Here is a 27,955-nt window from a genome sequence, read left to right as displayed (position 1 = left end):
TAAACTCATCCTTTCCTCACTTTTTCTCTTTCTGCAACTTGTGTGATTGTGTGAATGTGTGAATGCGTGTGTTCATGTGTTAGATTAGTTTACATGTCTTATTTATCCAATAAAGTCTTATTTATATTGAAAAGAGAAGTATCTTGTTGTTTTGTGCTTACAAGTTAATGTCTTAAACTGCCGATCTTGTCACTATGCTATTTAATAGTGCTTTCACTATATTTTGGATTTTAATATCCAGCGCAGAATTTATGTTATATGGCTCATTCAATGAATCGCTGGCCAACTCAGTGATCAACCGTGAAACAGTGATCCTGTTCAAATTCCCTATAAAATCATAAATGATTCCCTTTGAGCTAAATTGACCTGTTTCTAACAATATATATATATATATATATATATATATATATATATATATATATATATATATTATATTATAATTTAATACTTCATAATTTAAATTAGAGCCTTACTTCTCTAATAGAATATTTAAATAAATTTGCGACATTAAATGTAAACAGATATATTACCAAAAAAAAAAAAAAAAAAAACTTTTTACATTGGTTCCTTCACATAATTCTTGCACAGGAATAAACTAACTAAAATGAACTGGACTGTGCAGTGCAGTATATAGGAGAAATTAATGCATTTATATATTGTTTCAGCAAAACATTTACAGTTTCAAGAACCATCTCTCTAGCTATATCAATATATATCCATATAGTAGGAGCACATCTCCAGGCCATGAAAATCTCAGATATGAAAGAAGGAAGAACCTAGTCCTCAATAACCAGCTCAGACCATACTGCTGGGGGGATATGACATTTATGGATTCATAATGCAGTTAAGGTACAATAAAACAGTCCCCGCTCTACTGACACACGTGCCTGAACCAGGAAGTGACTGACTCACTGAAATGAGTACTGCTGAGTATACCAATCCCATCATTACAATGATGTGACCCCATTAACTCTGGATGTGATGACATCAGTTCTCTTTACAGACATATGTGACCTTGGATATATCATGCTTGTGTGCACACCAGACATAACAATTTCCACTGAGATTTGCTTTATTATAAGCCTTAACATATATCTCGTAATAGTAGAGACATCTATTTGGTGTGTACAGTATGTGCTGGAAGCTGTTAGATTGACAGTCAGCATATGGTTTTTTTGATGTTTATGAATTAAAACTTGTTTTCAGATGGTTGTACACACACACACACACACACACACACAAAAGTTTTCTAGATGGGAAATCTCTGTGATATATGTGCTTACTGGAGACTTCATTGTTGATAAGTTTTCATCACTTTTTTAACAGCTGCTGGATCAACAGAGGTCTCAGTCTGAGGTATCAATAAAACTTTAGGGTGATTGTGTTCTCTTTCTCTTGAATCTGACATTTTCTAACATGGATTTTTTTTTCCAAAGGACAGCGATAAATTGAGTACACTAAAAAACAGACTATAGAAGTACATTTTACAAGAAAATACAGTGTGTGTGCGTGTGTGTGTTTCTTAGTTATTTGCAGTGAAAACTGTTTCTAAGAATATCTTACACCAGTTTTTCTTTAGCATACACTTACAATTTACTTCTAAAGTACTGTTTACCTAGCTTCTCAAATAACTAGCCTAACTTGATCTAAAATTAAACTGTAGATAAAATATAAAAAAAAAAAATTATGTAATTTCAAAAAATTCAAAAGCAGTTATTTAGCTTTCAGGTACATGTCCTTGTCTGTTACCCTTACCTGTTTGCACCATCAACGCTCCTGCCTGACTTAGGAGGGTAATCAAATAAGAGGCTGCGTGAATCAGAGAATCCAACAACAAAACTGACCCCTGATCTTCCCTTAAGTCACCACTGCAGCAAACTACAGCCACCTCAGCAGTCATGTACTTCAAGGACACGCTAGAGTCTCTCTATAATTAGACAGTGTTCATACACAAACAGCATTCTAATAGCAGTCCCATATTGCAAATTACGCAAATCTGAGGATCTCATATTGTTCAACAGATTCACTGAATAATAATCTGGTCATAGTTATAGAATTCAAAGCGGTCACATCATATATATATACAGTCATGGCCAAAAATATCGGCACCCTTGGTAAATATGACCAAAGAAGGCTGTGAAAATTAATCTGCATTGTTAATCCTTTTGATCTTTAATTAAAAAAATTCACAAAAATCTAACCTTTCACTGGATAATAAGAATATAAAATGGGGGAAAATATCATTATGAAATAAATGTTTTTCTCTAATACACATTGGCCACAATTAACAGCACCCGTTTATTCAAAACTCTTTGAAACCTCCATTTGCCAGTTTAACAGCTCTAAATTTTCTCCTATAATACCTGATGAGGTTAGAGAAAACCTGACAAGAGATCAGAGACCATTCCTTCATCCAGAATCACTCCAGACCCTTTAGATTCCCAGCTCCATGTTGGTGCTTCTTCTCTTCAGTTCACCACTCATTTTCTATAGGGTTCAGGTCAGAGGACTGGAATGGCCAGCAGAAGCTTGGTTTTGTGCTCAGTGACCCATTTTTGTGTTGTTTTTGAGATTTGTGTTTGGATTATTGTCCGGTTGGAAGATCCAAACATGGCCCATTATAAGATTTTTTTTATCTGTTGGTATTTGATAGAATCCATGATGTCATGTGTCTAAACAAGATGTCCAGGACCTCCAGCAGAAATATAGGCCCACAACATCAAAAATACAGCAGTATATTTCATTGTACACATGGGGTACTTTTTTATCCCTGTGTTCACCAAACCCATCTTGAGTGTTTGCTGCTAAAAAGCTAATTTTTTAGTTTCATCTGACCATAGAAGCCAGTCCCATTTGAAGTTCCAGTCGTGTCTGACAACTGAATATGCTGGAGATTGTTTTTGGATGAGCTAGGAGAATTTTTCTTGAAACCCTCCCAACATGTGGTGATGCAGGTGCTGTTTGACAATTTTTTTCTTAAGGTTTTCTGACCCCTAGACTCAACTATTTTCTGCAATTCTCCAGCTGTGGTCCTTGGAGAGTCTTTAGCCACTCAAACTCTCCTTCTCACCGTGCATTAGGACGATATAGACACACATCCTCTTCCAGGCAATTTCGTAAGATTTTATGTTGATTGGAAATTCTTAATTATTGCCCTGATGGTGGAAATGGGAATTTTCACTGCTCTAGCTCTTTTCTTAAAGCCACTTCACTAATTTGTAAAGCTTATCTATCTTCTGTTGCAGATCAGAAATATATTCTTTGGTTTTTCTCATTGTGATGGATGATTAAGGGAATTTGGGCTTTGTTTTCCCTCGTATTTATGTTTCTGTGAAACAGGAAGCCATGGCTGGATAATTTCATGTTCATAATCACCCTGGAGTGCTCAAAATTGTGAATATGAATGGGAATATACTTCAGAGATATTTTACTCATAAGAATTTCTAGGGGTGCCAATAATTGTGTCAAACGTGTATTTGAGAAAAACATTCATTTCATAATGATATTTCCCCATTTTAAATTCTTATTATCCAATGAAAGGTTAGATTTTTGTGAATTTTTTTAATAAAAGATCAAACGGATTAACAATGCAGATTAATTTTCACAGCCTTCTTTGATCATATTTATCAAGGGTGCTGATATTTTTGGCCATGACTGTATATATATATATATATATATATATATATATATATATATATATATATATATATATATATATACACACACACACAGTATACTATTATAATGTAAGTCAAGCTTTTTTTCAAGTCAAGTCAAGGTTTTCATGGCCATGCTGTGCATTTAAATGAATATATCTGGTTCATGAAAGTTAAACTCAATGAACAGTAATTGTTGTATAATGTTGATTAGCATGAAAAAATATTATATTAATCAAATATACAGTATGTTAACATTACTGTCAGATGGAAAAAAAAATCACAAACCAATCACAAGATGTAAGGAATATGTATATTAACATAATTTTAGTATGAAAAAATGTACACCTTTTCTGTTTAAAGCTATACCCAATTTTACAATGTCAATGCGTTGGCAACATAATGCCAAAACAGATAAAAACATTACAGCTTTATACTAAAGAATCTATGTAGGGGCTTTTATAAAATTATAAGCTTTACATTCAGCTGTAAAATCATCCAAAAACTGTCACTGCAACCTCTGTAACTGATTTCTAAAATTAATTTTTGTGGTAATACACACTGTATGAAAAAAGCTGTCAATCGAGCTTGACTTGTATTAAACCCAGAATAGAAAAGATTTCAAGCTCATTCTATAACACAGTCTGACTTGTCCATCCTTTACTCCAAACTTTCGCTTCCTCTTCGCCAGAGATCCATGCATACCCCTAACATCCATTCGTCAGTGTCATCAAAGGATTCGGTTTCTGAGAGATAAGAGTTTTTTTCCTTCTTGTCTCATTCTCTCAACTTTCTACCCACTCAGAACTGCTGAAGGACAGAGGGAGGTCATCTTAAGGGATTCAACAAGACACTGGCACGCAGAATCACAGGTCTATACTCCCCGAGGGGATCGGGTTCTCCTGACACCTGCCTTTCCGGGCAGGTCCAATGTTGAGATGTTGCCCTCGCAGGGAAAAAGGATACAGGCCGATAGATTGAGAGGAAGCACAGCTAGCCACAAACAGATTTCCCCCTCTTTTAAAGCCAGTAGAGCAGTCCTCTGAACACACACTGACATTTGATACAGGAACATTACACCACAGTGAATAGTGCTTTGTGTGCTTGTGGGCTTTACCAGCTACCACATGTAAATAGAAGTGTTAAAAAAAATCGACACATTCAATAAATAAATACAATCTGTATAAATGAATCACTATCCTCTTGTGGAGTGCTTAGCTTAGGTTTCATTTCATTTGCCTGAAAAGTGTCTTTGCTGATCTGTAGGTGTAAATCAGCAGACAAACAATGCACGCTAAAAAGAGTGTCCTTTTGACAAGGGGTTTTCAAATTGGGGTCCGGGGACCCCAGGGGACCCCAAGAGGATGCTAATGTGTCCAAAAAAAGTCAAGAAAAAAAATAGCTTAAAATGTGATTGATAGATAGATTTAATTTAGTTTTTTTTTTTATATAAAATAAACAATATGATAAATAAAACTTGATCATACTATTACATTTTAAAATAAAAAAGGGTATTAAAATACAATTATTTTATAGCACACTTAAAAAATGCTAATATTTGCTTTTTTGTTTGACAGTTTTGTTGCTGCTGAGAAAAGTGTGTCAGTGAATGAAATGTCAATTTAGAATTTTGCTGTGAAACGGGCAGTGATAGACTAGATATATGCGTTCAGTTCGAATGGAAATCTTACACAGTATTACAGTTAGTTGATCTAAAAAGGTGATTGTGCATTAACAGCTGTGAACCATTTCGGTTCAGTATATTATATGTATGTATATATATATATATATATATATATGCAAAGTTTAAAAAAATACTGTTGAATAAAAAGGTGTGACATTCTTCAATTTAGGGATATATTTTCACCTGTTTTGTTGTCCAAGCACTTTGAAAACAAACAGCACAACTTTCCTCATTTTGAGGTCATACTAACAATCCTAAATATGATAAACATGTATGGACAGTCTGCCTTAGCAAGCACCACTAATAATTAATGAATCCCGCAACCTAAACTTTCAAAAACTGCATGCTATGTAAAGTTAAAGAAATGCGATTCCACTTTTTGGTGGGAAATCTTGGTGCATTGGGAGCTGCTGTTTCAGCATCTGCTTAGTCAACCCAACAATGACTGGTAACTTAATTATTTCCAGACCCCTTACTTGAGCCTTCTATAGGAAATGCTGCTGCGTTGGGTAAAACGATCACTTTTGAATCTCCAGAGGGGAATAATGGATGCGGCAACTTTGAGCACTGCCCACAGTCTCATGAGACCAGCTGGCTTCCTTTGTATAAATTAAATCAGTGAATTACAGTAATAATAGTGGATAACTTATAGAGGTAATTTATTAGCCTCTACAGTCATTTCACAAATGAATGGTTCCTTACTTTCACGTTACCCAAGGCTATGTGAATATTGCATAAGAGACTTTGGTTAAGTCAGGCTTTTTTACTGGAATTTCTTCATGGATATATCATTGACATTTTCCACTTTTGCACATTTAGAGCTACCAGTCCTCTGAGCTATGAAAGACATTAGTAGGAAAAATTTTGCAGCCTGGTTCATTGATCTGGAACTTTGAACAAAACCCCCCTCCGTCTCTTTTTCATGCCATTCTTTTATCTTTTAGAGGCCTCTTTCTCTTTCAAACATTGACCCATCACTTGACATAACATGTCGCTCTGTCTGTCTCACCCTCTCCTTCCTCCATCTGATACACAACACTTTGAGATACAAAATGTGACAGATGTGTTGCATGTGTAAAGGGATGGTTAACCCAAAATGTCAATTGTGTCATCATCTACTGACCTTCAAATAGTTTGAAACCCATATGCTATAGGTGATGATTCTTAGTACCTTTTTTTTTTTTACCTTTTTCAATATAGAACTGAATTATGTATATAAATTACATTTTAATTTTACTTTTTAGTACTGATTTAAGCTGCCATGAGAATTAAGTACAGACAACACAGAATTTTTTTTTTAGTACATTTCCTGTTGAAATTTAGTTTGGTTCATTTTGACATGACAAAACACTTAAGAGTTGAGTAAGTCAAGAACTGCTACAACCGATTCAGTGAGTCTTGTGAGTCAAACATAGGAGTCAGAGACATTCTTTCATGAATTGGACAACGCTGGCTTTAGAAGAGCCAATAATTTTACTCAAAACCATGAAAAACATTAACACTTAAAAAAAAAAAAATCAAGGAATCAAGTCTTGATTTCCAAGCCAAAGAGTGAGTTAGAGTGAGATTAACCATCTCTTTAACAACTGTCCACTAGTATTTTAACAAACTCACAGCACCAGCAAATAGACCATCTCATCAATCTGTGTTCCAAACTGATCTTTCCCATGCAATCCTCTTTGCCTTTTTCTTGCCTTTCCTAAAAAGAATGATGAATCATGCAGCAGCTGCTTTGCCCACTCATGGAAGACATTAAAACAATTTCTACATCAGTTCCCCTGTGGGAAAGCCAGTCAGTGCAACAGGTTAAATGCCTGTGCGAGAGGATGTCAAAGATGATAATTACTCCGTTTTAAAGCTCCAACCTTTAACAGAAGACAAGAGCCCTTGAGAAAGTTCAAAATATTTTTAGTTGTACCACACAACGCCTTCACCTGCCAGAGAAGCAGACCCCCTCATGAGGCCAGTGTGACATCTCATTAACTGCTGCTATTTGATTTAAAATAATACCCTGAATAACGTTCCTGATGAGACAGCAAAGGTGAAACATTACAAAAACGTAATAATCGTGCACAGATTCCTCTGTGAGAAACAGCAGTTGTGACTTGGGATGAGTGGAAAATAAAGTGAAGATCTGAGACAACAAATGCAAAGTAATATGAACTTTCTAAAGTAGGAGAGAGAGCAGATTACTGCATTTTCTTGAGTTTAATGGTAACTGTGTATTTTATACTGACACCTATATTTTTATATTGGACACCTATCAAAGTCTTCTTTTATCAACATACCAAGCATCTTCATAGAAACAAACACGCATCCATTCTTTCCCAGCTTTTTACATAACTCCTCAATATATAACATCTAAACAAGACAAAGACGGTGAGTCAAGATCACTCTATTCAAACTGATTTCAAAAGGCAATTCTGAAGTTCAGTTTCTTTAGTCAACGGATCCCAACTCTGTTGCTATGCCACCTTTGAAAGAGCCAACTATATTTAGATGGCCATTATTATGAGGCTTTTCACACATCACGACCAAGATAGATGGAGGAGGTGTAGTGACGACCTATCTTATGTTTGTTGAACGAGCGTTACGCAGCGAGGTGCCAATCTGACATCTGACGTCCCTTTCAATGTGTGCCATAACCTTGGGGACAATGCGCGTAAACATTCTCCTACCAATAGTTAAACAAATCATTATTTCCAATTGTATGGACAATGTTAAAGGACAACATGGTACCCTAAACCATAAAGCATCATTTAGTGTATGATTAGAGTTTGAAATGTCACTGACAACCTGCCTAACCAAAAGTACCAAGCAGATATAACTGATGTGTAAGTTAAATTGGATACAATGCACTGTGATACTGTATATTAACAACAAATGACTGAATGACTGGATGACGAAAAGCGGGTGTTAAATACCACAATGGAGCCAGACCAAATGCTAAGTTTGTTAAAACAGTAGCAAAATAGCTGGAGTTTGGTTACCTTTTCCTCATACAGCCTAAGTGACATGAGCTGAAATCGAAAGTAATTTCAATGGAAGACCAAGTTATTACATTTTGATTAAAAATTACAAGCATTTTTTTCTTTGAATCAAAAGCACCAATGAATAATTCAAAATAAGACTAGGAATGTGCATTAAGAAAATAAACAGGGTAAATTTTGACTTTAATAAGGTAGTGTGGAGAAAGACTCGCTACTAATGAGCAAGTCATGCGGCTCCTCTTGCATGGACTACATCCAAAAGCCCTCAAAGGCTGTCCTCATGGGCTCTTGTAGTCCAGAGAGAGAGGAACGCTTCCTCGTTTGATGTTAATGTGATGTACTGACTGAGATGTGAAATAAAATCATGGACATAATTTAGCAAAGAAGATTTTTTTTTTTGCATTAACATGCTTTGTTGGTTTCAGAAACAACATTCACATCAACCAGTCAGATTTTAAAGTTAGACTTGGGGCTGGAGCTTAAACATTTTAGTCAGCCAATCTGCTCCAGAATGACAAACAGCACAGTATAAGTATCATTAAAAAAGTCCATTTGACTGATGCTCTATATTCAATTTTTACTGAATCCAAAACGTTGTGTGAAGAGCAATGAATAACTACAATACACTGTGACCCAGACCTCTGGAATGGCTATCAAAGTGCCAGGCGAGTGTGATTTGAGTCTGTTGAGTGGCACCTGATTATCAAAACATTCCTACGGCAATCAAGAGTTAGGTTAAGCATGTACATGTATGCGTGTGGATAAAGAGGGTTATTTGTGGAGCTTGAGTGAGTGTGTGAACAAAACTATGAAACAGACTGCAGAGCGACAGCATGACAGCATTTGCTGTGCGGGTGCAGATCAGGGAATCAATAGGCACGGGCAGAATGCGGATCCAATAGCCATGACTATTTCGACTCAGTTCAGTATCGCTGATAGGCAGCTGTTTTCAAACGGTCCCGTGCTTATTAGTGTTCATGCTCTGTAGTCTGAAGACAATGCGATTTGCAACATTGCAATTATATTGATATATTCTCAATCTGAATAAAAGTTTGACTAACGGCCACATAGAATAAATTTCAGGAGAGACAACTGCATTTAAATGCAGAGCAAATCCACTAAAATATAATTCTGCGACTCACTCCCTATCCGTTGACTGACGTAGTGATAAACATAGCAGTGGATGGGACCAAAAAACTCAAATGTGTCAAAACAGATCTGTATTATGTGTATTGCAGTGTAAATACTATTATTAAAATTAAGTCGCCTCTTTGTCTGTGATTGCAACATGTAAGATAATAACCACAATGAGTTATGAGTTATGTTTGTCTATCTGATGTATTTGGTGCGGGTGCAGTTCAGGTCAAGGTCTTTATGTCAAATGGGTCGGGTCGGGTATGGAATTAAATAAGATTGGGTGTGATGAAAATGATTTCTGTGGTTCAAATCAGCTTGTCAACGCAGACTTTGCGCTAAATTCTGCACACATTTTCAGAATGGCAACGTTAATGTTTTGTCAACATTTGCAATCAGTACTACTGTTACACACTTCTGTTTCCTTAAACAAAGAAGAACTTTGCTAAGAGGATATTAGGGCCTTAAAGAGCAGCAAAATTGCCAATGACTGAATCAGTCTGAGTAACAGTGAGATCAGAATGTGTGTCCAGAGAGCTGGCAGCCCTGCAACCCTGCAGCACCAGGGTCTGCCCTTCTCTCAGCAGCTCCTCTAATGAGACTCACTCATCTCACCCTCCAGACAGGTAAGGAGGATGTGAGGGGATGCCAGACGCAGTGAATGCATAATCATATCATTTCCCCTACAAAGGCAATAATAAAAAAAAAAAAGACTTATCATTCAAAAAAAAAAAAAGTAAAAAAAAGTAATGATAAGATAAAAATTTGACCTTCCATTTTTATTATCTGCAATGCAGCGATTAGTTTTGTCTGTCTGGCACTAGCTACTGATGTCTGTCTTCCCTGATATTTTTATGTGACTGCACATGATTTACACTTTGATTCACTGTTTATTTACAACCATGCAGAGAGAGGAAGAGGAAAATGAAGAGAGTTCTGGTCAAATCACTCATGTCTTTGCACGCCCTAGTGAGCGAGCGAGAAAGAGAAAGAGGGGAAGGAATGGCAGATTTTGTTTGCGGATTCTGAAATTTTAATCGTGCTTGATCAGCATATCTGCTGTTGTGTGTGTGATATTCGGCAGACATACACTGCTTCTCTGACTTACAGCAATTCTCTAGAGCAGTTCTCTAAATCACTTTTACAGTATATTGAAGGCTGTTGCCCATTTGATTATAAATTTGTTTGTTCATTCCCTTAAAAGTTAAATCGTTTACCTAGTTTATGTTCAACTACTAAGAAAACCAATTAATAAAAAATAAATTGTATTTTATCATATTCATTTTTAATAAAATTTTAACCAGTTAAATTAACAGAATAAACATAATTTTGTAAAATAAAACAAAACAAGCAAGAAAAACAAACACTTAATTAAGTTTATAAAATGCAATTTGGGTAGTCATAATTATAATTTTACTAGTATGAATTGCATTTTTACCAATAAAAATGAGTTGCAAACATTTTGATTTGAATAAAAATGTAACTGTAGAGCTCTTTAATTACAATGTTTAATCAAAACATTTGCTTTTAAAAAAACATGTATAAGAAATATATCTAAAAGTAACCAATGGAACTCATAAGTAGACATATGACTGGTAAAGATTGAATTCTAGATATGTGAGCCTGGGATTTTTACTAGTCAAAATTGAATTATGCATCTGTTGACCTGGAATTGGCATCAAAATTGCATTATAGATATCATCAATGTGAACCATTACTAGTCAAATTGCATTACAGACATCTAATTGGAGTTTTGACTAGTCTAAATTACATTACGACTTGTAACACTAGGGGCATTAAAAGACGGAACAGAGCTGTCAGTAACAACACAAAACAGCAGGCACACCAGGTTGCACTTACCCTGCACATCAAGTTTGATTGCAGTGCGTATGCGTTTCTCAAAAATCTCTATCAACCCTGAGGTTTCCATTTTCCAGCCTTCTCAACATCAACCAACCTTCACCATCGGGGCTGAACAGCCAGCAGTGAGCTTGTGAATGCTAACCATGCTCTTATGGTCTCTTCAGGGGTAAGCAGCTGCTCTGTGGCACTGGTGGCCCACTAGAACCACTGATATGCTGTTGAATAATGATAACCTTTTGAGAAATGTCAAGTGTTACCAGTACAGTACATCTCTATCACTTAGATATTATGTTGTGCCTGATATTGTTCTTACAGGTCAGAACAGACCACGTTGCCAATTTCCAGTAATAGCAGTCTCACCATGGAAACATAACGCTTGTTCAGCGCTGCGAAAAGCTGTACAAAAAAAAAAAAATATATATATATATATATATATATATATATTAGTGTCTCTTTGAGCAGTCCCTAAACGTTGTAGTTACAACAAAACTCTGTTTCAACAAAAAAGTTACAGGGTTCAGACAGAGGCCTTCATGGGTCCAGTGCATCTCTTATTGACAAGGTGAGCTTGTACCTTCTGAGTACAGTTTTATTCAAGCCATTCTCACTCCCAATGCGCCAAATACTGTTACTTGCGTAAGTGCTCTGCAAGTCACTATGTAGACACCAAAGGGGTCTGCATCTTTACAGTAATATCACTGATAACCACGATAAACATTTGTTGTCAAAACACTGAGCATTGATGGTGCAACATCACAAGATGATTTTATCACAAAATCCTGATTTAAAATATGTCCACACTTTGAAAAACACTGTATTGTTCTGTGTATTTGATCAGCTGCACCTGTATCTAAAAAAGTAGGGGGTGGTGATATTTCTATATTTTGTTCATAATTAGGAAATAATTAATTTGACAACGTAAGAAGAGTTATATTTTCAAATTATTTCATTTGAATTAAAAAGGTTTAAGTGTGTAAATAATTAAAATAAAAAAGGTATTTTTTTTTATTATTATTTACTTCCGATCTATATTTGATAAAAGTTTATTTTTATGATGACCAACCCAAACCAAATAAGATTGCAAGACGATTTCAAAATTGCTAATACTTTTAGAAGTTAAAACAAAAGTATGATTATTTAGACCCATCATAAACAATTAGACACTATTTTTTAAGACGCTGTTGCATGCAAATTGTCATTGTATCTAAAATTTTTTGGTCTTTTGCCTTTAGACCTGGAAAAACATTAAAGTTTAACTTCTTCATTTTCTTTCAAAGCTCAATGTCACCTTCAATCATTTTCCAACTATCTCTCATTCTCTCCGGAAGTCTCCTCCTCCTCTCTATGGTCTCCTCTCTGTTTGAAAGCATCATTATTAGCGAAAGTATTCAATTAGCCCTAGGGCAGATGAGTAAACACTAACAGTCCTCTAAATAATAGTAATTATCTATAAACCTACAATTAGCTGTGCTATGACGCCATACACAATGGTATCATTACTAATTACCGTAAGAAAAGGGAATTTATAAGAGTTTACTCAACACCGCAAAATGAATTTCGGAATAAGTTCAGGAGCCAATGATGCTGGAAATAATAACTTCCTAAAGGTCAGCATAAAATGTTGACAAAGCTATCTAAGTGTAAACGTAAGGCTACAAAGCACAGGGGATGTCAATGATGATGGATGAATACGAAACTTGAAGACTAATGCAATTTTTCTTAAACAAAGCAGTTTGGAGTTGCTCCACAGCTTAGAGGCAGTGCTGCAAAAAGGCAGACATATTCTGCGAGAGGCGGTGTTACAATACTGTCAGCTGCACTGCAGCAAAAATTACACAGCACAACCTCCAGTAGCTCAGATCCCTGAGTAGACTGCTGGAAAAAGAGAAGGAGAGAGAGAGAGAGAGAGAGAGATATCTTCTACTCTCACACATACAGTCAAGCTGAGAGACAACTGTTCGCTTTCACAGGTTATTCATACTGTTTGCAATCCAAACAGCACTACAGTCACCCGCATGGTAAGCCTGACAGCTAGCACAAGCAAAGCTAGTGCTAGTTGCAGGCTAGGTTAGAGCTAATATACATTAAATAACATTCAGTTTGACAACCAGAAACGAATAAACTGATGCTACAAAGACAAAAAATGCCCTTAGCCTATAAGTTGGCACACATGCTTTGACACACTGCGGTGAAATCCTGAAACACTAATGCAATTTTTGCACGCAGTAGGCTATTTCAACACAAAAGTCTGTGTCTTATTCACTGACACAATTAAGGTTGAGCTATCAAGTGGAATTTCATTTTTAAAATGTGTTTGTGCTCATTTTCTATTGATTATGGCATTAGTTATCAAATAATCATCCAGTGATGGAGAAACATTAAACCTGGCCATATATCCAAAGCTATAGTGTAACCAAGCATACTTTCTGTGTTTTAAAAAGCCAAAACTGGTACCTGGATTGCAGTCCCTGAAAAAAAGTATGTCAGGTCACGGTAGCCTGCTGCATCCTTCATAACCCAGTACTAAGTACAGCCCACAAGAACACATGTAACACATGGGGTGCTAAAGTGATGTACACATCTGGGATAGTAACTGAAAAATTGAGAGCCTATCACTATTGTGTCGTTGAAAAATGAAGACTCTAAACGTCAGGTTGCACCTGAAGATCTGAACCTGTATTAAGTGCTAAAAGTGTCAGCTAAATAAACATTAACTTTGCTAACTGCCTTTGTAAAACAAGCAGAGAGGAAAGAATACTGCATCCCGCTGGAGATTTCAAAGAGCTCTTTGCAATCTGGATCCAAAAAAACAGCAAAAGAAAACAATTGTAAAATAATACATGGTATAACAAGATTGCATCATTTCAAGCTCCTATTTTTATGGGTAGAAAGAAGAAAAACTCTCTTTCAGAGAAAACACTCTTTCAGCACAGCCACTCCAACATTAACCTGAAATCCATGAAAACAACAATGTCTGGCTTTGAAAATGAGATATATCTCATCACGTATATATGATCCACTATCCATGCTCTTGGAGTTGGTAGGAATCATTGTGGTATGAGCCGTCACAGACTTTAATGTCTAAAACACTTGTCGCAAATTGTACCGCTTACATAAATATGTGATTCTGCACAATGTTGCATTCTGAAATGTAATGCAGGCTTTCCAACACAAGCATGAGCTGCATTCTCACCACAAGGGGCAAGACACCACAGCAGGCATTAGCGTAAACTGTCTTCTACAGTCAGTTTTCTCTTTTTTAGGTCAACCACTGTCATGGCACGGCAACATTTTGGGCACTTTTTCAAACATTCACATCTGCGTTTGAGTGCCTGGCCTAAGAATGAAAGCAAATCGCCAAATGCATGTAGTGTGGGGGGAGGGTCACTCCAAAATCAATGCTGACTATATCACAAGAGAAGTGGCGTATGGTTAGGAGTCACTATCAAGCTTCTCGCGGGTGATTCGCATTGATGACTACATAAGGAAACCCAGACGGGTTGCCGAGAAGGAGGAAAGTCTGTAAGCAGTTCTGACAGATGAAAAGATCTGGCTGGTGCAGAGGAGTTGTTTGATTTCAACAGGGTGCAGCAACCATTTCAACAAAAGGAAAAATAAGGTCTTTCACACACAAAAATCATACAATCTACGGATATTTTTCTATTAGTGTAGCACAGCTGTTGTATAGGTCTACGCTGTGCCGATTTAGGGGTTTTCCAGCTTATTAGAATGTTGGTAGAGGGGGAAAAAATGTCAGTCTCACACATGACCGTTTACATCAGCACTACTAGCTCAACTTATTCAGAATATAAAAGGTACTAGTTTCAAAAAGGTTATGTAAGTGCAAGCTCCATGTGCTACTAAATTACTCCATTATGTGGCCTAGGCTATGTGGCCTGAATAGACACAAGCCTGATGTAACAAATATACAGGACCTATTCAGTCAATGTGATTACCACAAATTACATTTCAAAGGAAATTATGTACCAAACCATTAAGCATGAGGACATAGCCAAAAATAAATAAATAAAATCTCATGCTTGAGGCATCTGATAGGCTCTGGTCAGGTTAATGAAACTGTACAGGCAGTTTAGCATTTGTGTAGACAGATCAATCTCTCATATGCTTACTGAACATTACTGAATATGTTATTTGAAAATTTTCTTACTTAACACATGAAATTAATGGGTTAGTATTTCCATTTTTGAAAACAGATTATTAAACAGATATGGATAAGATATGGGTAAATTTCAGAATTTATGAAACAGCTCCCGTTTAACCCCACATGCAGGACGTTGAATATGAATTGGAATGACAGAGTAATTTACTGAACTGAAAATAAGAAAAATTCAATGCAAAAAAGGAATATTTGTTAGTCAAACACAAGATTTGCAACAACACTTAAATAATTGCATGATTAATTTTGATTAATTATGCCTGTTTGTTTCCTGATAAATAAAAAATATTTTCTCTAAATAGTTCTAGACCTATTTCTCTAAATAGGTCCTAATTTATTTTTTATTTAGTCATATACCTTGACACTGTCCACCACATTGTTTACAAATAAATATAGGCATATTTAAATTATACCATACTGGGAAATATACTACGGATGCACAGACAATGAAATTCTGACTGATTAATTATTTTCAAGTTATTACTGATGCTAAAATTCTATTATTTTATGTAAATAAAAAAATAATAAATTAAAAACTAAAATCATTTATTTTAAATATTATAAAAGAAATGCATTTACATTTAGTCATTTTGCAGACGCTTTTATCCAAAGCGACTTACAATTGGGGAATACATAAAGCGATTCATCTTGAAGAGGTAATCAGACAGACGAAGTGCTTGCAACACCAAGTCTCAGGCATTGTTTAAATAAATACAAACTACCAAAGGAAGGAATAAGTAAAGAGAATTTTTTTTTTTTTTTTTTTTATTATTTTAAGTTTAGGATGAAGTCAAGTGCTGTCGAAAGAGATGAGTTTTCAGCTGTTGCTTGAAGATTGACAGGGATCCAGCACTCCGAATATGGGTGGGAAGATCATTCCACCAGCCAGGAATGGTGAACGAGAATGTTCTGGAGAGTGATTTTGAGCCTCTTTGTGATGGTACCACGAGGCGTCGCTCACTAGCAGATCTCAGACTTCTGGAGTGGATGTAGATTCTTAATAGTGAGTGCATGTAGGCGGGTGCTGAGCCTGTGGTTGTTCTATAAGCAAGCATCAGTGTCTTGAACTTGATGCGAGCTGCGAAATAAGGCATAACAACATTATAATGTACAACCCGAATTCCCGGAAATGTTGGGACGTTTTTTAAATTTGAATAAAATGAAAACTAAAAGACTTTCAAATCAAATGAGCCAATATTTTATTCACAATAGAACATAGATAACATAAATGTTTAAACGGAGAAATTTTACACTTTTATCCGTTCATTTCAAATTTGATGCAACAGGTCTCAAAAAAGTTGGCATGGGGGCAACAAAGGGCTGAAAAAGCAAGAAATTTTTAAAAGATTCAGCTGGGAGAACATCTAGCAACTAATTAAGTTAATTGACATCAGGTCTGTAACATAAAAGGGATGTCTTAGAGACAACTTTGTTAGATGCCCGTGGTCTTCAGGCCCTCAGACGACACTGCATCACTCATCGGCATGATTCTGTCATTGACATCACTAAATGGGCCCAGGAATACTTCCAGAAACCACTGTCGTGAACACAATCCGCCGTGCCATCTGCAGATGCCAACTAAAGCTCTATCATGCAAAAAGGAAGCCATATGTGAACATGGTCCAAAAGCGCCGTCGTGTCCTGTGGGCCAAGGCTCATTTAAAATGGACTGTTTCAAAGTGGAAAAGTGTTCAATGGTCCGACCAAATTTGAGATTCTTGTTGGAAATCACAGACGCCTGTCCTCCGGGCTAAAAGGAGGGAGATCTTCCAGAGTGACATCAGCGTTCAGTTCAAAATCCAGCATCTCTGATGGTATGGGGGTGCATAAGTGTATACGGTATTAGCAGCTTGCATGTTTTGGAAGGCACTATGAATGATGAAAGGTATATAAAGTTTTTAGAGCAACATATGCTCCCCACCAGTCTATTTCAGGGAAGGCCTTGTGTATTTCAGCAGGACAATGCAAAACCACATACTGCAGCTATTACAACAGCGTGGCTTCGTAGTAGAAGAGTTCAGGTGCTGAATTGGCCTGCAGTCCAGATCTTTCACCTGTAGAGAACATTTGGCCCATCATTCAACGAAAAATACATCAAAGACGACCACAAACTCTTCAGCAGCTGGAAACCTATATCAGGCAAGAATGGGACCAAATTCCAACACCAAAACTCCAGAAACTCATAACCTCGATGCCCAGACATCTTCAAACTGTTTTGAAAAGAAGAGGAGATGCTACACCATGGTAAACAAATATTTACACAAATATTTTGAGACCTGTAGCAGGCATCAAATTTGAAATGAGCTCATTTTGTGCACAATTCTGAGTTTAAACATTTGTTATGTTCTCTATGTTCTATTGTGAATAAAATATTGGCTCATGTGATTTGAAAGTCTTTTAGTTTTAATTTTATTCAAATTAAAAAAAAATGTCCCAACATTTCCAGAATTCGGGTTGTACATTATGATTGAAAAATGGATGTTAATTTAAATGATTACATTTAACAGTGTTATTAAATTATTAGTGTTAACATGTTAACATTAATGCAAGTTACATGACAGGAAAGGTCATCTAAATATACAAATAGAGGACACAGGTATACAGAATGAAATATCCAAACTTTAAAAATGCGTAATATTGGCCAGTAACTAATATGGTACCAATAGATTGTGCAAATATATTTTTTCATAATCCATAAAATTTCAGAAAAAGAATGAAACAAATGATGTAGTATACTACAATATATAAAATACATTGTCTAATATTTCTGGAAATACCCCATTTGATAAAATGTTTACAGGTAATTTATACCAAAAATTTAATCAGTTTTATTCTATTTTTTTAAATTATAATTACAGTTCTCCATTTTGTGTGCTTCCTCAGTTCAAATTGTATGAAAATAGTATTTAAAAGGCATTCTCAATTCAGTTCTGAATGGCACACAACCCTGCTTACTGCAGAATCTCTGAGCACAAATGCAGTCACAATCACAGAATCATTGTGTGACAAAAACATTTCTTGTTCGTATCATTCATTTTAATTTGATTCTCTATCATAAAGTGTGATCTGTGTTACTCTGAGCGAAAGCCTATCGCTTTATATGAATCCATGTCCTGGAGCATGAAGAAGCTTGGTGTGCACAAAAATCAGAGCACTGTACCGGATAATGACTGGAGCTCATGCTCAGTCATGTGACCTGGACTCCAGAGCTGAAATAGTGCTGAGATGTGTCGTGGGTAAAACAGAGACAGGTTCAACTGCATAATTCCCAATCCCACTACAGTAGCCCAGGACATGGAAGACTGCAGAAACACTTGTACTGGGAACCTGGGACCCTCTAAATTGCCACATGATTTATTGAGGCAGTCTGAAACGTGCTGTTACAAGCCATATGAGAACGATCCACTTTAATCAGTGGGGATCATTTTTGACAACATAAAAAAAAGGTTGAGCACACCTTTCTTACAGTTGCAATATATGGTTGTACTGTATGTGCATGCAATGACGATGATTTATTCCTGCTGCGTGTGGTATGAATGCATCACAGAATCTCAACAGACAGAATAAAGGCACAACTTTCACAGATCATTTATCCTTGAAATGATATTGTTAAATATGACTCTAGAGCAATACCTCCTGATGAAATAAATTTGATAGCTCAATAGTTAAAGGGGAAATATTACGACTAATAAGTAACAGCAAATTGAATGCATTCAATAAAAGTACAACACAGATTTATGTCTTCTGGAAACCTTAACGATACTTGGAACTAAAGCATAAACATGAATGTAATCTAAATTACAGCCTTACTAAATGTAAAGTAAATACTGTAACAAATTAATGTTTTAACACCATTTAACTCGAGAGCTATTTGTAATGCATTTGCAAAATGTATTATGCCGTAAAGTAATAACAAAATATTAAACAGTTAGATTATGTTTTAGGTCTTAATAAAGTCACTGGTAATTTGTGTAAAGCTTTCTGCTGAATAATTATTTCATAGGAAACATTATTCTTTTCATGCAAAAATATTATTAAAATCAGAAGATATCTTATAAACTAAGAGAGAGAGCTATTTGAATCCACATGAAAGTACGATGTTATGATACCACATGTTGCACTTATGATATATAGACAATGGCACACATACTAATCCAGATTGTTGTTTAACCCTTAAACACTGATGGATGCAAGTACAGAGAACACTTGCTTTGTCCTCTGAGGGTATCAAGGCTAATGCCACCTTCCAGGGCAGCCGGCCAAGAGCAATCAAACTCTGCCTGCTTTGCTGTGCCATGTGGCGCTGCAGCATGGAGCCACAGGAGCAACTTGATGGCAGCTTTATGTAAATGTCCACTGCGTCTAATGTGTTGCAGAGGGGCCATGGTCCATCCTTGTTTTAATTGGACTGCTCTATATGTAAAGTTTATTCCATTAATGGGGCCAGAGAGAAACATGACACAGGCCATGAATATTATCGGCAAACACAGCTTTGAGTGGAAGAAGCACTTTTGGAGACTAAAAACAACTCTTTAACCCTGCAGCATGCTGCAAATGCAGCAATCAGTTACATCAGACAACTGTGGGCTATTTTAGCAAAATAGCTCAAAAAGTAGGACTTTTAGTCGTACAACAACCACCGCTAACATTTCATTACACAATGGAATTAAAACTGCTGTTGTCATCGTGACAAAAAAAGACACTGTATAATAATTTTTTCAGCTCTTTTCTAATTAGTACGTTTTGCAATATAGTAGATTTCAAATATTACTCCAACAGCAACAATGTTTTCTGCACAAACATGAGAACTGCATGAAGCAAATATACTTCAGCAATATTCAGATATTACACAACCCAGCAAGATCTTTTTTACCCCTTAGTGCAAAGTGCGCAGGAAAGACATTCACTAATAAAGAGGTGATGCTGACAAGGCTATGACTAAAAGAAAAAGAAACATTTGAAATAGCAGAAACCACTAGTTTACAAATAGAAAAACAATGCTGACATGGCTATGAACAACAGAGAAAGAAACAGTTTAAGGGCCAGTAGTTTGGGAGAGTGATGAACAGTGAGAACAGGATTCATTGTGCCACTATGAGAAGAAACCCAGCTGTGTTTTACCAATTATGACATACTCACTGTCTGCAATGATTCCTGGGTGATTCTTTTCATTTAGAGGCAATTGACTACTTGAAACCTTGAAAAATGAATCTTCTTCATCACATGATAAGATCATGACCTTCACTTTAATGTGTGGTGGTGTGGATTTTTCCACATAGTGTGTGATGATAATGAGAGTTTTCGATTTTGAGAGAAACATTTGGGCAAAACTTGGACTTGCTAACACAAGAAGTAAGCTAGTAGCCAGTTAACTATTAAACTTAACAATTAACTGTTTAAATTCTCAAACTCTGGCTAACTCTGGTTTTTAAAAGTTAAAAGGTAGGAGACCACCCCAAAATAGTGAGATATTGGCAAATAACCGGCCTCTTAAAAAATGGAAAAAGTAATTAAAAAGACACAATAGACCTTAGTCAGGGTAGCACCATATCAATTCTGATAGGAATGAAAAGTACAGTGCGATCAATGGATTGTACTGTTGTTTAACAACATAACAATTATTCAGCTGACAAAACGTCTGTCTGAAAATGTTTTTTACAGCAGACAAAAACTCCTTAAAACAGTTTTACGTGATCTAGGACCTGTATACAGTGTATGCTACCTTACCTCACAACCTTGTTTTCATCTGCATTACATGCAATATGACATTTAACCTTAAAACTATTAGAATGACTGTTCATTAAAAAAAAAAAACATACTACTACGGGATAAAAAAACATCCTTTTATTTCAAGAATCACCTCCTGTACAGTATTTTGTCTACATATGATGAACTTGTAAAGTTCAGGGTATAATTTACAAAATTTGCACCCAATAAAAGAGATGATTTACTTGTAGCTGGATTTACTCTAATGCTGACAAAAAAGTAACTAATCTGCCACAGATAATATAAAGGGCTTATACAAAGATCACATGGCTAAACAAAGTCTTCTCTAAAACATTATTTTAGCAAACACTTTTCAAGATTTCATTTTTCCCCTACTAAAGTATTGTAGCTGTATGTGACAACTAGAAAAACGCTACCTGAAGCGTTACCAAGGCCACTAAAAAAGGACAGTCAGGATTCCACTACTAAGAACCAAAGTCCACAAAGATTGTAACAAGATGTTTAGGAAGTCTTCTAAATCAAACACAGTTTATGCCAGGAGAACCTCTGTCCGATGGACTTTAGATAGACGTAATAACTGGACTAAATGGCTATACAGATCTGTCCCACTGATCATATTCTACTGCATTGATCTAAATTTAGAGGAAACTACTTTATATTATGAATAGCTTGGAAAGCTCAAGTTTTAAAGCAGTGCCTACCATTAATTGCTCAAGTTTCCTTTATTTTTCTACTAAAAACTGGTGACTCAGAAAGTTTTTTTTTCCTCACTTGAAATTAACAAATCAATTCACTGAAATGAATCAGACTTCACAACAACACTTGAGACAGAACATTCAAGATTATTTCCTTAGCTCACTTGTATACAATACAGTGTAACAAATAAAGCAATACAGTATTTTGTCATGCTAGTAAGAAAAAAACAACAACTACAATACGTAATAAGTTTTGAGTTACTGTCACACTACTAAAATTGCAGTTAGATTAGAAGCATTGTTGGCAACTTGCTGTATTGTTTGTTGCTAATGAGTATTCCACCACAACTGCAGTATCCAACTGTTGCATATTGCCCAGTCACATCGCTAGCTGACATGTTGAATTGCTGTGCATTTGCATAAAGTTGAATTCTGCTCAACTTTGGTGCCTTGCCAATGGTCACATATGTCGCCTCAAATCTGTCACTGAAAATGAATGACGTCTGGTCACTTTGTTGCTGCAAATCACTGTCAGTGTAAATACCCCGAACAGGCCATTTGACAGCATCCATTCCACTAAAGCCCTCTAGTCACTCGTCAGTGACACCCCCTTTAACCTAGTCAAGAGTCCCCGATTAACGCAACAGGCAAGAGGTAGTTAGATAGTTAGTCTGTTGTGAGGGAATCACAAAGGAAATAATTAGGAAGCTAAAAAACAAGTACTAACATACACAAAATATTATACAAATACAATTCTTTGAACTGCACTTCAGAGATTCACTGCAGCACATTGCAGTGAAATATCTATTTTGCGAACATTTAGGAGCACGTGATAACAGGGTGTCATATGTTAAGAGAAAAATCAGAGGCCTTGGCAGATAAGGCAGCACAAGCTAAATTTTGTAAACGGGATTGTAATTTTTAAAGTGCACTAATGGCAGCACTGCAGAGCATCTAGACATTCAAGGGCACCTTTACCTGCACTGGACATCACTGTACGAAAAGGATAGTTATATGGATGAGGGTCAGATTGGCAGCCAAAGTGAAAGAGTATCGATTACAGCAGAAGCCTAGATTTGATTTTGCTTGTAATTTAGTTGGATGTACAGAAAAGTATAAAGTGCTCTCTAGCCAATATTTGTAGGATGCGACTCAAGATTTGAGCTGACATGGAAATAGCAACTCAAGGTATTAGCACATTTCTTAGCCGTTCAAACTACACACAGTCAAAAAAATTCTAAATGCTCAGACAGAGTTACGACAATAAGCACAGTGGTTGAAACGAGGTAAGTGGACTATCAAGGTAATTATATTTATACGGTGTTGTGTCCAAACAGACACAATACAATACATCTACAAGTGATTCCTTGCATGTAAATCTGAGTCCAAACTAGCCATGAAGGCAACGAGAAAAAGTACAGTTACCTGGTTTCTACTTCTGCAGCACTGAGCTGTACAGCCCAACCCACTGTTAAATCTTATTGGTCCAAAAACCCTCTCCCTGTAGAGTTTATTATGCATAAAATATGTTCAGTACTTTCACTTTGAGTATGTATACACAAATTACTTTTACCTGAAAACTTGTTGCATAACACTTGATTAATACACAGTGTTAAGCATTATTAGATACTATAAATCATACACGACTGTTCAAGCATTTGGGGTCTTTTTTTTCTTTCTTTTTTTAAGAAATAATACTTTTATTCAGCAAGGATGCATTAAATTGATCAAAAGTGACAGTAAAGACATCAATAATGTTACAAAAGATCTCTATTTAAAATAAATTCTGTTCTTTCGAACTTTGTATTACTCAAAGGGTTTCAAAAAAGTGGTTTCCACAAAGCTATTATGCAGCACAACTGTTTTCAACATTGACATGAATAAGTAATGTTTCTTGTGCACCAAATCAGCATTAGAATGATTTTTAATGTGACACTGAAGACTTCAGCTTCCATCACATCACATATGAATTAAATGACGGGCCCAAGTCATATCTATGGTACAGCAATTACAGAAACATGGGCATGGACTATTGAGACTATTGTAGCAATACCTAAGCAATCACCCTCTACTCTGCAGTAGTAACCACATAGCGACAAACTAAAAATCACTCAGAGCATCTTAGCAACTACTTAGTCATGCTCAGGCAATCACCCACAACACCCTAACATCATAAATGCAAATTATGCACAGGTAAGAACCTCCAAAAATACTTTTTTTCCCTCCCCATTACATACCCTAAGGCCTATAAAGCACAAAATAAGCTGACTGTTTACCTTAAAGCAAAATATTCACTTATTGTATATGTGACAAAGATGGTGTTTATAATGTTATTCTTGTGTTTCCTCTATGAGCCACATTTTTTCATTTTAAATGGAGAAAGAAACGGCCCTGACAAACATGAAATTTCCATTATGAGTTATTACTGCCGCTGTTTTGACCACAGTGGATTAGTAGGTAGCAGAAAATTTGGGCTTTTAAGGAGGGTTTGTGGAAGCTTTGATCAAAAGAACAAAAAAACGAAGGATGGCTTACAGCAAGACTGGACCACTATCTCAGATTGTACTGATAGTCAGTGAGAGTCCACACAATGAGACATAATACATCCATCCCACAATAAACAGAGTTACAAACTAGAGGAACAGCCAGATAAATGGACTAATGCATCATACTGTTTAATTCAGCAACTGGATGTCACATTATTTCCACACACACACACACACACACACACAAGTGTTTTGGTGCAGTTTTGGTGCAATTTTGCTGCAAGCTGTTCATGCATAAACTAAAGATAACTCAAACAGTCTTGATTTTTGGATTGACTTAAGGGTGTATGATAAAAATTTTTATTTAAAAATTTAATTTAAAAACTTTTTTTTTTTTTTTCATTTTTCATTTTCTGGGTGAACTGTTCCTTTAAAAGTCTCAGTAGTTGGTATACAGTCTGAACTGAATGTGTGTATGTTTCTTTGACTCTACAAGTTGTGATGCAGAAACATGCAGGAAAAAAGTTTGTGTGTGTGTGTGCGCAAGCTCTCTCATTTAATATTATTTCACCACCAGAAGTCACAACAGGATCCAGTCTGCCAATTCTGCCCAGAAGAATGATCTAACAGCGTTATGACAAACTATTCTATAAATAAATGCCATCTGAGAACAGATTGTCTATGTGAAAGCGAATCCTATGAGTCTTCTACACTCATAAACTAAAAACTAAACTGCAGCCATTACAGGCATTCATGAATGAAAGGTTATATGCAGCCCTTCACTTGCATCCCGAGGGAGAAAGTTCTGTAACGCCACACAGATTCCAGCAGGTTGAGAACCAACCTGTGTTTACCTCAGTCCTACAGCATCAGCAAACACAAACCTTCATTGCAATCCACATTGCCAAGTGCAAGACTTTGTCCCTGCCAGGAAAACATTAGCCAACACAAGGCTATCAGAAAGTGCCATCTGCTGGAACAGAAGGCAGCCATTGAAACCACTCTTTAAAACTCTGGAAAATCGTTGCCTGTGACTTCTCCCTAAAAAAAGAACCAGGATCATCAAGGGAACGTTGCATATAAGAAGGTGCTAAATGATATGACTGAGATGTTGAATACAACACAACTAAACTACAGTGATTACACTTCATGCGGCCCCTGCTGCATGTTGTGTTTCTAAAAATACAGTCTGTATGCCGTGGACAATAACCAGCAGGCCCCGGCAGCACTCTGCTCTCTTCATTAATGTTATGCAGCTAAGACCGTAATAGCCATGGTAAACTAATCAAAAACCTCACGCTTTGCTACTTCTAATCACTGACAGAGTAAAGAAAATGATGGTTTCATTTCACTATGAACACGTCACCCTGGACATTACTGCTGGAGAGAGACAATCACTGCTAGCTGTGATTAAACTTTGGTCCTAAACTGTATTTTACAGTAACAGCTTTCAGTTGAATAGAGATTTGCCTGATAAATTTGCTCTTTACTTATCTGTGTAACCATTAAAATATCTGCAGGATTTAATCGAATCAATTAACGTGTGATATTTCGCACATCATTTAGGTCTTTTATATCAAAAAGCCAAAAAATTGTTCTCAAAAGTTGGTAGATCAAACTTATCAAACGTTGTCACTGCACATCAATGCTTTTGGAATATACAACGATGTGCTATAGTACTATAATAAAAGCAATTACAGTGTCAAGAATGACAGAGCGTCCATTAAACTACAATGGAAAAATGTGTTATGTCAGCATGGGAAAACTGCTATGATCTACTACGCTGCAGTGTCAACGTCTAGGAAAGAAGGTGTCAACATCAACTTAGGACTCCCACCCGTCCCCTCACGCTCTGCACAGTTTTCCTTTGTGTCCGTATTTGTCAACAGCTTTGTTAAATTAAAACTGCGCAAGTGTGCCCTGCAGACCGCCTTGTTGTGATTTGTTTTTGGGCAATGTGTGTCGAACAAACTGAACTGTATCCATCTTGCTGAGAAACAACAGGGTAGCTGTACGTATGTTTTGACTAGAATAAACTGCAAGCTAATGATCTCCTAATGAAGAGAAAGAGACAAATGACATGAGGTCTTTGTACTGCACATAATCACGTAAGAATAAATGCTGCACACGAAAGCCAGAGCAGCATCACTTTAAGTGATGCAGGACTGAGAAGGATGCTGCAGCATCCCTAAAATGAACCCAAAAGCCTGTTTCACACACATACGGCCCGAGTCAGACTGTTCGAGCTGTCTTAACACTACATACCTGTGGGATTTAGTTGAAAAAAGTTGAATGTTAAAGCCTTCGGCTGTAATATCTGTGATTGGTCTCACCACTAGAGCTCAAGTTATCCTCAGCTTGCCTGCATTCACTGACTTGCTGCACAAATTTGACTGCAGATCAGCACACACAGAGGGGCAGAAGACGCAATGGCTCTTACCACTTGGGTTCTTGTTCTTCTTAAGACTCTTGCCACAAAGACACTGCAGCATATGCGTTCCTTTGCTGAAAATGTTCCAAAGAAACCACATTGATTTGGGCGAGGAGCGATCCAACAGCTTAGACACCCTGATAAAGAACAGATCCCTGCGGTTGCATAATAATAAGAACACAATGGGATGCTCAGTTTTCCAGTAGTATCATAGAAAAATATGTATTACTATCCAAGCGTCTTCATGCAAGAGGTAAAATATTCTCTTTAGACCTGGCAAAACAAAGGTATTCTTCTTAGTAATAAAGGTTGGTCGGTCATAAAAATAGATACTCTATAAATTGCATGTGCTGCAGAGGGGGAACGTGCAGCCCGTTATAAACTAACGTGAAAGACACGGCGGATCTTTGCGTTCCCTTTTAGTTCATCACTCAAATGAAGGGTGGATGGATGTGCACGGCATCAGAAGCCTGGAGGGGATGCATCCCATTTAAAAGCAGCGATACCTCCGAGCAAAGCGCACATTTCCAGCATCAGCTCAGTGTTTCTCAGGGAAGTCTTCCTAAAACCTGCTGCTGCTGTTGCTGCTGCTTCTGCTGTTGCTGCTGCTGGTCAGTAATATCCATGAGCTTTCATCAATGTGAAAGCACTGCACTCATGCTGATGCTGAGGATGCGGTTGGAGTGCGGCTTGATGTTTCACCTGTGCATTACTGATCCCGTTGCCTCCCGAAAAGTATCTCGCACGTATTCCTCTTTGCCTTGGATCTGTGTTGGATATAGACAAGAAGGAGGAGGGGTTGAATTGAAATATTGCCTTTCCATTACGTAAAACACGTGGTTTGGGCTCTGGCATATCACTGACGCTTTCGGCATTTCGGCATAGAGTAGCGTTGGGAAATCCGATGCATTTTAGAGAATCGGTTCTTTCGAACGGCTCGTTTCGGTGTAGCGGTTCGTTTGAATCATCGCTCAAAAAGTAGTTTTACGCTTCATTCTACTGCACTTGCAGCAGTAAATATTTGTCTATTATCAGTATGTTCTCGACTACATTTGATAAATTAAGGTGCTGTGGTACGTGTATTTTAGTATAAAACATTGTGTAGCCTAACT

At 36.6% G+C, this 27,955-nt stretch overlaps 1 protein-coding gene across 3 annotated transcripts in view; it reads right to left on the bottom strand.

The window, feature by feature from the left end:
• The window catches only part of fgf14 (fibroblast growth factor 14), a 137,881-nt gene extending 110,173 nt beyond the window's left edge, over window positions 1–27,708 (bottom strand). The window contains exon 1 of one of the 3 annotated variants that reach the window (XM_058787711.1): window positions 26,853–27,708. In XM_058787711.1, the coding sequence (XP_058643694.1) occupies window positions 26,853–26,943 (91 nt within the window). In that variant the 5' untranslated portion in view covers window positions 26,944–27,708. The other 2 variants (XM_058787713.1, XM_058787712.1) reach the window with 2 other exon arrangements.
• Window positions 27,709–27,955: the final 247 nt, after the last annotated feature.

Source organism: Onychostoma macrolepis, chromosome 09 (genome assembly GCF_012432095.1).
Source record: "Onychostoma macrolepis isolate SWU-2019 chromosome 09, ASM1243209v1, whole genome shotgun sequence".
In the NCBI taxonomy this organism is placed as follows: domain Eukaryota; kingdom Metazoa; phylum Chordata; class Actinopteri; order Cypriniformes; family Cyprinidae; genus Onychostoma; species Onychostoma macrolepis.
This window is presented reverse-complemented; position numbering and strand designations above follow the sequence as displayed.